General features: G+C 46.3%; 1 protein-coding gene across 1 annotated transcript in view; it reads right to left on the bottom strand.

Annotated features, from left to right (window-relative positions):
• The window catches only part of CFAP57 (cilia and flagella associated protein 57), a 59,738-nt gene that overhangs the window by 2,652 nt on the left and 44,948 nt on the right, over nt 1–12,138 (bottom strand). Inside the window, exon 22 of the mRNA XM_005866082.2 lies at nt 6,048–6,180. Within this exon, the coding sequence (XP_005866144.1) occupies nt 6,048–6,180 (133 nt within the window). The remainder of the gene's footprint in view (nt 1–6,047; nt 6,181–12,138) is intronic.

Genomic DNA, 12,138 nt, shown 5'->3' with positions numbered 1-12,138 from the left:
GTCAATGGGGGGAAAAAGGGGACATATGTAATACTTTCAACAATAAAGAATTATTTTTAAAAATTAAAAAAGTTACAATGATAGAAGAACTGGGCTGGCAGTGAATTTTTTTTTTTTTTAGTGTATAGAAATGCAACTGATTTTTGTGTGTTGATTTTGTATTTTGCAATTGGAATTTTTGCTCCTTTGCATGAAATCTCTCCTTATTTTCTTTGGGAGGCTGGAGGATTTTTTCCTTTGTACTCTGGTGTTCTAACATTTAATGATGATGGTGATGATGGCCCTGTTGAAGGTCTATCCTTTTTTTTTTTAAATCCTTACCTGAGGATATTTTTCCATTGATTTTTAGAGGAGTGGAAGAAGACAGAGAGAAATATCGATGTGAGAGAAACACATAAATTCGTTGCCTCCTGCAGGTGCCCTGACCAGGGCCTGGGCCAGGGAGGAGCCTGCAACCGAGGTATGTGCCCTTGACCAGAATTGAACCTGGGACCCTTAGGTCTGCAGGCCAATGCTCTATCCATGGAGCCAAACCATCTAGGGCTGGTGAGGGTCTATCTTTAACCATTGTATTAGATACTGGGCGGATCAAATGTCTTTTGTTTTCAGGCCCACTTTACTCCCACTTCCAGAGCTGTCAGCTTCTGCTAATTCCTGAGCCTTTTGCAGTGGTTCTCACCTTCTGGCCCTTTAAATACAGTTCCTCATGTTGTGGTGACCCCCAACCATAAAATTATTTTCGTTGCTACTTCATAACTGTAATGTTGCTACTGTTATGAATCGTAATGTAAATATCTGATATGCAGGATGGTCTTAGGCGACCCCTGTGAAAGGGTCGTTCGACCGCCAAAGGGGTCGCGACCCACAGGTTGAGAACCGCTGCTGAGGGTTCTGTGATTAGGTTTCCCAAACCTGGCTTAGGAGTAGGTTTCTTGTGCCTATGAAGTGGAGTTACCACTCATGTATCCATTTTCAGCTTTCAAATTTTTGTGTCTCTTGTTTCCTTTTGTTTTTTTGTTTGTTTTTTTAGATCTTATGGTTTACTTGTGCCATTTTAGTAGGTTTTCAATTAACCATCTTTAATTAGAAGTTCTAATGATATGGTTTTAATAATTGAAAACAAGCAGGTGTGTCTGTCAGACCTGTTAGTTAATTGTGTGAATAAAAACTTAATAATAAATGCTGCTAAAACTAAAATGGTGGTTTGGAGATGGCAACCTCTCCTGTTTGGATAAAAAGTTCTTAAAAGCCAATCAAACTGGTCAATTCCTTAAACGACTTGAGAGTGGAAATTTTGAGCTAACATGTCTTGGTGGGCCCATGTTCAAAATCAGAGGTCAGACTTAGGCTCTTCATAATCAAGGCAGGCAATTGGTAATATATGTCTCCAACTGTTATGAACTATAAATATCTCCCATGAGAAAACTATATTACATGAGTGCTATGATGTTTGCTTTGTTTAAAAATAATCCATGGTGGGTGTGGGGGCAATTACTGAGGGGTAGGGACACCGATGAAGCAAGAGTGACAGAAATTGATGCTTGTTAAAGTTGGGGGATGGATTCATTAGACGTTTCTCTCAATTTCTGAATATGTCTGAAAATTTCCATGATTGTAAGAAGAAGACCATAGATATATCATACATCATCCTGAGGACGTCTCAATTAATTATTTGCTAGGACACTCGGGCATATTCGAAATATTTTCTAAAGTGAAGTTTTGCAATTGTCAAGCGCCTGGTCTTTGTAACACATGTGCTCTTATGTCATTCTTTAGACCTGATAGTGCCACTCAGGTACTACTCAGAGAGTTTACTATTGTGTTAATTTCTCATCAACTCTAATGACAAGGGCACAGGAGACAACTATATCTATATATATTAGAGGACTGATGCATGAAGATTCATGCAAGAATGGGCCTTCCTTCCCCTGGCTGCTGGCACCACCTTTGCTCCAGCCCAGAGCTGCCTTTCCGCCTTCCCACATTGCCCAGAGGCCTGGAGTGCCTGGGGCGGTGCGGAACGCCTGCGTCATCGCCATGGCGACGACACAAGCATCCTGCCCCACCCCCGGCTGCTAGGCATCTGTGTATGCAAATTAACCTACCATCTTTGTTGGGTTAATTTGCATACTCACTCCTGATTGGCTGGTGGGCGTCATGACGGTTCAGTCAATTTGCATCTTTCTCTTTTATTAGTGTAGATATACAGAGTGAAAAAGAATAGTTGTTGCCCTAGCTGGTTTGGCTCAGTGGATAGAGCATCGGCCCATGGACTGAAGGATCGCAGGTTCCATTCCTAGTTAAGTGCACATACCTCCGTTGCAGGTTCTATCCCTGGCCCTAATCAGGGTATGTGCAGGAAGCAACCAATCAATGTGTCTCTCTCTCTCTGTCTCTCTCCTTCCCTCTCACTCTGTCTAAATATTAATGGAAAAATATCCTCAGGTGAGGATTAACAACAACAAAATAGTTGTCATCTCTCCCTCACTCTAGTCCCATTTCTCAAAGAGAGTACTAATACTACTTTTAACTACTTCTGTTTTTATATCTTTCAGTGCTTTTTTTAAAACTTAAATAAAATATTTATGAATCATCTATCTATATAATAAAAACCCAGTGGTCATAAAGACCAGTCACCAGAAGGCTGTGTGTGCGGCGAGGCGCCCGCAGGTGGGTGGGGCTGCATGCGCAGTGAGGTGTGTACGGGTGGGCGGGGACTTGACTCGGGGTCCCACAGCGTGCTGGGACTTGGGGGAGTCCCCCGGCACCTGTGGGACTTGGGGGTCCCAGGTCTCACGCAATTTACCGCGGGTCTGGGTCTCACGCGAGTTTGCGTGCTGGGTCACTAGTCTATATTATAAAAGGCCAGTGGCTGTAACGCTGTAACGCTGTAACAACCAAACGATCGGTCACCAGGAGGTGCATTGATGGGTCTCACAGCGTGGCAGGTCTCAGTCTCGCCGGCACGGTGGATCTAGGGCTGTGGTTCTCAACCTTCTGGCCCTTTAAATACAGTTCCTCATGTTGTGACCCAACCATAAAATTATTTTCGTTGCTACTTCATAACTGTAATGTTGCTACTGTTATGAATCGTAATGTAAATATCTGATATGCAGGATGGTCTTAGGCGACCCCTGTGAAAGGGTCGTTCGACCGCCAAAGGGGTCGCGACCCACAGGTTGAGAACCGCTGCTGAGGGTTCTGTGATTAGGTTTCCCAAACCTGGCTTAGGAGTCAGGTTTCTTGTGCCTATGAAGTGGAGTTACCACTCATGTATCCATTTTCAGCTTTCAAATTTTTGTGTCTCTTGTTTCCTTTTGTTTTTTTTTTGTTTTTTTTTAGATTTTATGGTTTACTTGTGCCATTTTAGTAGGTTTTCAATTAACCATCTTTAATTAGAAGTTCTAATGATATGGTTTTAATAATTGAAAACAAGCAGGTGTGTCTGTCAGACCTGTTAGTTAATTGTGTGAATAAAAACTTAATAATAAATGCTGCTAAAACTAAAATGGTGGTTTGGAGATGGCAACCTCTCCTGTTTGGATAAAAAGTTCTTAAAAGCCAATCAAACTGGTCAATTCCTTAAACGACTTGAGGGTGTAAATTTTGAGCTAACATGTCTTGGTGGGCCCATGTTCAAAATCAGAGGTCAGACTTAGGCTCTTCATGATCAAGGCAGGCAATTGGTAATATATGTCTCCAACTGTTATGAACTATAAATATCTCCCATGAGAAAACTATATTACATGAGTGCTATGATGTTTGCTTTGTTTAAAAATAATCCATGGTGGGTGTGGGGGCAATTACTGAGGGGTAGGGACACCGATGAAGCAAGAGTGACAGAAATTGATGCTTGTTAAAGTTGGGGGATGGATTCATTAGACGTTTCTCTCAATTTCTGAATATGTCTGAAAATTTCCATGATTGTAAGAAGAAGACCATAGATATATCATACATCATCCTGAGGACGTCTCAATTAATTATTTGCTAGGACACTCGGGCATATTCGAAATATTTTCTAAAGTGAAGTTTTGCAATTGTCAAGCGCCTGGTCTTTGTAACACATGTGCTCTTATGTCATTCTTTAGACCTGATAGTGCCACTCAGGTACTACTCAGAGAGTTTACTATTGTGTTAATTTCTCATCAACTCTAATGACAAGGGCACAGGAGACAACTATATCTATATATATTAGAGGACTGATGCATGAAGATTCATGCAAGAATGGGCCTTCCTTCCCCTGGCTGCTGGCACCACCTTTGCTCCAGCCCAGAGCTGCCTTTCCGCCTTCCCACATTGCCCAGAGGCCTGGAGTGCCTGGGGCGGTGCGGAACGCCTGCGTCATCGCCATGGCGACGACACAAGCATCCTGCCCCACCCCCGGCTGCTAGGCATCTGTGTATGCAAATTAACCTACCATCTTTGTTGGGTTAATTTGCATACTCACTCCTGATTGGCTGGTGGGCGTCATGAAGGTTCAGTCAATTTGCATCTTTCTCTTTTATTAGTGTAGATATATTTATATAAATATCTATATCTATCTATATATAAAGTTTTTTAAGACTCACAAGAAGTTGTGAAAATAGTACAGAGAGTTCCTTTGTATCCTTCCACTACCTTTCCCCCAATGATAGTATCTTATATAACCACAGTACATGAGACAACTCATATGTGAAAGACCCAGTCCTCAGCAATGGGGCATTTTGTCGAGGTTTCTAAGCTTTATTCCTGAATGTAAACCTCCAGAACACAATATACTTGAACCACGTTGGCTTACTTTTCCACAGAAATGCCTTACCCTCTCGGTTTTCATTGACTGCCCAGGTAAGAAATGGACACCTGAGGAATGTTTTTTTAATTGTCTGAAAACCTACAATTGCAGATGATCAATTATATTATTCAACACCCCTTTCATAAGCATCCATGTGATAAGCTTTTCATGCAATTTAGTGCCAGGGAAAGGTTTGTTTCTCCAGAAAAAGAAAATTCCTTTATCCCTAAATGAAAACTATGTAAATAATCATATTTCTTTGTTTCCCTTTTTGCCTTGGTTGTCAGAAATTCAGAGGAACTTTAGGATATAATTACAGTCATAACTCATTTACAGTTTCTAATATCATTTCCCCCTCTCCCTTTAAATAGTCTCTGATTTTTAAAAAAATATTTTTAATATATTTTATTGATTTTTCACAGAGAGGAAGGGAGAGGAATAGAGAGTTAGAAACATGGATGAGCGAGAAACACTGATCAGCTGCCTCCTGCACACCCCCTACTGGGGATGTGCCCACAACCAAGGTACATGCCCTTGACTGGAATCGAACCTGAGGCCCTTCAGTCCGCAGGCCGACGCTCTATCCACTGAACCAAACTGGTTAAGGCTAGTCTCTGATTTTTTATGTGTCTTTAACTATATAGGTCTTCCATCCCTTATCCATAGTTCTAAGAGGCACAAAGCTCTAAAAATGAAATGCATTTTAAAATTATGAAGTGTAAATATTCATCTGTTTCACCAAAGAAACACTACTCTAGGGCTGCCATGTAATATACAGTATACAGTATGCTCTAAGACAATGATGTTCAACCGGTGTGCTACAAGAATTTTTAAAACATGCAATACCTGACTATTTAGTCAGGGCCACTGACCTCTTTTCCCTTAGATTGTCAAATAAAAAAATGACAAGAGCCAACAAAATAGCTGTCTAGGGTGAATAGATCAAAATTATACCTTTTTTTGTCAGATCAGCAATGAAGATGAAAAAAGGTTGAAAATTGCTGCTCTAAGATCTGAAAGATTCTAAATTCTGACACTGTGGCTAACTCTAAGGATTGTGGACCTGCATATATTTGAATGTGGTAGGTCCTCACAGATCCTTTAGAGAGCAGGTGTGTGGCACGAAGAGGCTCCCAGAAGGCCATGGGGTGGATGTGACCTGATCCAGGAGGACACTTAGGAGAGGCTGCCTCAGAAGCCAAAGGGTGACCTGCCCATGGCTGCCATTGGTCTGTTTGTCCCAATGTCCATCTCCTTTAGGCACTGGGGACAGTACCTGTTTCTGGAACCTCTTGTTGTTGGAATTTCTTGGTCGGTTTCAGAGCTGCTTCAAGGTCATAGACCTGGGAGCGGGTGAGCTTCAGCTCCCTGCGGAGCTCATTAATCTCCTTGATGAGGGAGACATTTTCCTGCATAAAAGGAGGAAAAGAGAGTGAGTATGGATGAGTGATCAGTGGGCACAGGGCATGCCCTGGCTAGGGGCCGAGGGTGTGGGGAATGGGTGGGGTTGGTCCTGAACCCAGATTAATTATCTGGTGCCTCTACTGGGGTCTGAGTCTTCATCCTAGCTCATGGCTCAGCCTCTTGAGGCATCAGCTAACTTACCTTCAGGTGGACTCTAGCAACATTAGATACAGACAGTACACACTATTTCCATCCACCCAGGCTCTTTCCAACACCAACAGTGACAACAACACTTTTCTAAGAACTTCATATGAATTTAATGCATTGAAGAAGCATAATAACCCTGTAAGTAGATTCTATTATAATCAAAATTTTACAAAAGAGGAAATCGAGGCACAGAAAGGTTATGTAACTTGCTCAAATTACATAGATAGTAAGTGACCGTGTCAGGATTCTGAGCCTGACAGCCTGGCTCCAGAGAGGTACAAGCTCTTAAGTACTGTGCTGCCCTTTATTCATTTTTTTTTCATTAATTGTTAAGCCTATATTTATAGGGTATCTGCCATGTCCCTGAGATGTAGACAGAAAAAAAGACATGGTTTCTGCCCCCAACAGCACACTGTTTAGTTAGGAACCCAGAAAAGTACGTGGGTAATTAACATTTGCAACATCCATCTGAAGTTCACTTCTCTTGTGTTTGATAATATCCATCCATCCACCCACCCACCCACCCACCCACCCACCTATCCATCCATGTATCACCCATCCCATAGGTATGAGTACTAACTAGGTGCCAGGCACTGCGCTGACCCTGAGGTACACCGAAAGTGAGACCTGGTCTTGAGGAGTTTAGGGTTCCGTGGGGGGCCTGGCACAGTGCAGTGTGTGGCTGCCCTGCTGAGAGGCAGGAGTGGGGCACAAAGCACAGGTGCTGAGCTCTGCCTGAATGACCAGGGTGGACGCCTAGGAACAGGTCCGTGGGCTGAGGCCTGAAGGAGCTGCCAAGGAGAAGGTAAGGGGTCCTAGACAACTGGAACAGCAGGAGAGAGGCACAGAAGTAGGACACGGCGGGTGGGCGACTAGCAGCAGGTCTGCATCACTGGACACCAAGTGAGAGAGGGGAGTGGCGAGGAGTGAGGATGAAGAGCCTGCTGGACGCCGGGCGCTGGGGGCTCTGCCCCTGGGAACACTCTTCCCTTCCCACACCTCAGATCACTGCCTTCCTTTTCATACGCAGCACGAGGGCAGCAAGGGTGGCTCTGCGGAGGTGTCCCCTTCCCCATCGGCCCAGAGAGACACTGGCCATTTTGCTCTGAGTCCACAGCCTCAGGTACTCGGCTTGTCTACAGTGGCACCTCCCATAGATCATGCAAAGGAATCACCTGAGGATCCCGTTAAATGTGGCTCCGGACTCGGTAGGTCAGGAGCTAGTTCTGAAATTCTCCATGTCTAACCAGCTCCTGACTGATGCTGCCGCCGGCCTGTGAGCCAGGCCATCAGTGGGTAGCAAGGCCTGGAGGTCTGACTACCAAAAAAGTCAACGCGGCCCAAACCTACATGGAACGGACTCGTGCCAGGAACAAGCTGTGCTTCCACATGGGACATTGTGAGCGTGGACTCTGAGCCCAGAGAATGGGATGATCCCAAGCACTGTTCTCACAGCACTTCTGGGTTACGGGGACGTGCCCGTGGAGCCCAGGAGGGAACACCCCATCACAGTCTTTCCCTCCAGAGCCTCTTCGTCTGAGCATGTCAAACATACCTTCCGATTTTCAGTGTATCACTTCATTTCAGTGCTCTTCCCTCCCTCGTGGATGAGGTGCCCAGTCATTGCCAACCCCTTGTTCTCAGGCGAGGCCCTGTGCCTGTTTTTGTATACAGTCAGCAGCTTTTCTCCACCTGATCTTTTACCCTTTTAACCCACCCGGGCCTGGGTGAGGAAGCGGCCACATTTCCTCCCAGATGCTCTCCAGTGAAAGTCTCTGCCAGCCCTCCCCCTTCCCCCCCCAAACTTCTCTATGCTGACTTTGTATCATGACACGATCAATTCAATGTGTACTAGTATTTATGGGGTTCTAAGACCTTGGACTCTGCCTTGCCTGTAAGAGGTGCTCCATAAATATTTGTGGAATGGGTAGGCAAATGAATAACGAATGCAGTGGATACCAAGTTGAATAAGATGAGATTCTTACTAATGAGGAAATTATAAACCAGGGGGTAAAGGTCAGGCAGGGGAGAGCAGACCAAGAGGAGGCTCGGGAGAGCTGCAGTGAGCTCACGGGCCACTCGCACCCTCGGGGGCTCTCCACTCCTCCTCTCACTTGGTGTCCCTCAGCTTCACTCTCCTGCCTCATTCAACGGAGTCATAGTCATCGGAATAAAAATTAGAGGCCGAGGGTACCATCTCCCCAGTCCTCTCCATAAACTTCTGTAGTTACTTCTTGGTCATCTCCATCCATTTGGTCACTGAACCCAGTGGATTTGTGTCTGAATAGAATCTGGTGTCTACGCTTCCTGCTGTGATTCCTAACCAGCTCTCAGCATCTCTCCCCTCTGCTACTGTAATGGCCCCAAGTGGACCCTGCCCTAGTTTTCTCCCCCACTCCACCCTCCACAACCCTGTCACATGTCTGGGACTTCTGGCTCCTGATACCTTTAAGTGTGAATGCCTGTTTCTGACCCCACTATCAGCCTTGGACACCTCCATGATGCTGGCCACCTAATGAACCTCCAGGACATGGCTCAGTCCTTATTAGAGTGTGACCGAGACCCATGCAGCCTGATTCCCCTGTTGTGTTCGTTCTTTTGTTCATTCATTCATTCATTCATTCACTCATCCATTCATAAAAAATCACTTAGAAGGAGTTCCTGAAAGCCTACTATGCACTGGCCATGGTGCCAGACACAGGAGGTCCAGCTTGAATCCAATGCCAAGAGATGCCCTGAGGGTCTGAAGAGGGGTGCTCACCCATGTGAGGAAGGCTCCATGGGTGGCAGGGGACAGGGAAGAGAGTTTCAGGCCTGGTGTCAAGAGGGAGCAAGCAGGAGACGAGGCACTAAATACTTGATGAAAGTAATAGTAAGAGTAATATAGTAAGAGTAATCATAACTTCAGGGGTTGATTTGGCTCCCTAAGGAGTACTTTCTGGGTGGTTCGTGCTCCGAGGGGTCCAGAGGTCACACCGAAGTCACCTGTACAGGCAGGCGTACCTCGGGGAGGTAGTACGGGTTTGGTTCCAGACGACCACAATAAGCGAATAACACAACCCAAATCGCATGAACTTTTTGGTTTCCCAGTGCATATAAGTTATTTTTACACCACACTATAGTCTCTATTAAGTGTGCAATAGCATTATGTCTAAATACAATGTATAGACATTAAATGAAAAATACTTTATTGCTCAAAAATGCTAACCTTCATCTGAACTGTTGGAAAAAATGGCACTGATAGTGTTGCTTGATGCGGGGTTGCCACAAACCTTCAATTTGTAAAAAAAAAAACACACAGTATCTGTGAGGCTCAATAAAGCAAGGTATGCCTGTATATGCTTTGGGGAGCTTTGTGAATTTAAAATGTGAACACAACCGTTTGCTGAACCTTCTGTTCCCGATCCCTCCTCAGTCAGGATGGCCTACAAAAGCCCTCCAATTCTCCAGGTCCCCGCTCAGCAACTCTGGCAGAGAAAAGCTGGCCCAGGCCCATCAGGTGCCAAGTCATTGGGCATGTAAGAGAGACTGGCTGGGGATGCTAAAGTCTGTTTATATAAAAAACCTTCTACATAAAGGGGCTGTATCAAGCTGGCCAGGTTTGCCTTTTGTGGAGACTGCCGCCCCGGAGAGCCACAGATGGGAACATACCGGCAGTTGTAACACCCACGTTGGGCAGGGAAGGGAAAGAATGCCTATAGCACCCCCTACTGGCTTTTCCTGAGTTGACATCTTTAAGAATGTGGCTGGGTGGAAAGAACAGGCGACTGATTTATTCTGTGAACGTGGAAGCCCTGCATGGGTGGCATTTTTCTGGAACCCACAGGTCTCGCCATCTGCCTAATTGCGCAAATGAGCCATTTCTCTGCTCCTCTTTCAACCTTCTCACGTGCAATCTGACATTTCTATTCATCATTTCTACTCTGAAATGTCTTTTGACATTTTCCCCTTCCAAGTCCTTCTCATCTTCCTTGAACATGGGCTTTCCTGCCACCTGCCTTTCCCCACCAGCCTTTCCACCTGCCAATGGACTTAACCTTGGTAATACCCTACCTACTTCAGAGACCTCAGATGGCACCTGCTTATAAGATACGCTTATGCTTCTTGGTGTGGCACGGAAAGCCCTTTCAATGGGGCCCTAAACTACATCCTGTTCCAGTGGGTCCTTTCTCCCTGCCCCACGCTGTGCAATAAAGTAAGGTCTGTGGACTCCTGAGTTCCCAAACATCCCACCGGCCTTTCTCTTCTCTGTCTGTCCTCGGGTTGTGCCTTCTGCCCGAAAGGCTCGTCCCCATTTGCTCCCAGTCCACGCTCCCCTCATCCTTCATGGCCCAGCTCAAATGCCACGTCCCCTAACTGAGCCCACCTCCGTGGTGAGCTCACAGCACTGGGCACACGGTGTGGAGCAGTGCTTACTCTATCTTGCTCACGTTCCCTGGCACAGAGTTCCCTACGATGAGCTCCCTGAGGGTAGGCACACGATCACCTCATCTTGGAATCCTCCATGGATGGCCAGAACTTGCCATGTAAGAAGCCCTCAAAGCATGTATACTGAAAGAGTGAAGTATGTGTCCTAGATATTTGTATTCCATAGCAACTCTTATTTTCATATCTGCAAGCGTGCTGGAGAATGCTTAGGGAGGCCCCATGCTCCCGTCTGAACGTGCAAATGAGACAGTGACCTCATTTTCTGTTTTTTAATGAGTTTCTCTCAGATGCCATGTCCGCCCTGGCCTTCCTTGCCCTTTTTTGACTGAAGTGTCAGGGCCTAGGAACCTGCAGACACAGCTCCTTACCAAGGCATCAGGCATCCAGGCCACCAGCTGGGGGGTCTGGGGTCAGCTGAGTGGCCCCCTCTCCTGTCCTCTCAGCCCACAGGTACCCCTGGTCCGTGTGGTGGCCTCCCAGGCTCTCCCTCGGGATTTCCACCTTGGTTCGTAAACAGATCTCTTGCTCGGTGGACAGGAAGGAAAGAGCATTTCTGAGCACCTGTTCTGGACCTGGCCAGTGCCGCAAGCATCCTATTAGATCTCTCGTTCAAACCTCGCATTGCCTCGCTGAAGTTGGTGTTTTCTTCCCCGTTTTATAGACGGGGAAGGCATTCCTGAAGACGTTAGGGAATTTACTCATGGCGGCCCCACAAGCGTGGCTGAGGCAGGACAAGCGGGGTCTGCCCAGCGTCAGTGCCTGCCCGACACCTTGCCTGACCCTGGCCCGGCCCCTCTCCTTCAACTCAAGATTGAAGAAAGGAACAATTTTTAAAACCCAGACCAATGGTTTTGAAAGTTTTCCTTAAAAAAAAAAATCTTCCAAACAAAAGTTTACAGAGCCTGCTGTAATAAGCAAGGAGGCCTCCCTGGTTGAGGGTGGGGACCCTGCCTCCCGGGGCCCCTCTTGCTCCCTGCAGTTGCCTGGGGCACTTCTGCGGGCTCCAGGGCAGATGGGTTTACCATGCTGCTCAAGAAAACACTCTTCCAGGGATTTCCCTCTGCCAGCCACTGGGGAGTGGCAGGGCTGGGCAGGAGCCCTGCCAGGATCTCCTCTGCTCTTTCTACTCCAACTTGCACCCTGGCCCAGCAGGAGTGGGCACACAGCCTCTGGGGTAGTGAGGAGCAAAAGAGGACATTGTGTCCACCCGGAGCAGCCTCAGGGGATGCTTGCTCCAGGCTAGCCTGCGGTCTTCACTTTCTTTCCTGTTCCTTCTTCTCCTTGGACTGACACTTACTTTGGATGTCTGCTTTGGCATGGAGATAGGC

This window comes from Myotis brandtii, unplaced genomic scaffold (assembly GCF_000412655.1).
Source record: "Myotis brandtii unplaced genomic scaffold, ASM41265v1 scaffold220, whole genome shotgun sequence".
NCBI lineage: Eukaryota > Metazoa > Chordata > Mammalia > Chiroptera > Vespertilionidae > Myotis > Myotis brandtii.
The sequence above is the reverse complement of the archived record's forward strand: the minus strand, read 5'-3'. Positions and strand labels throughout refer to the sequence as shown.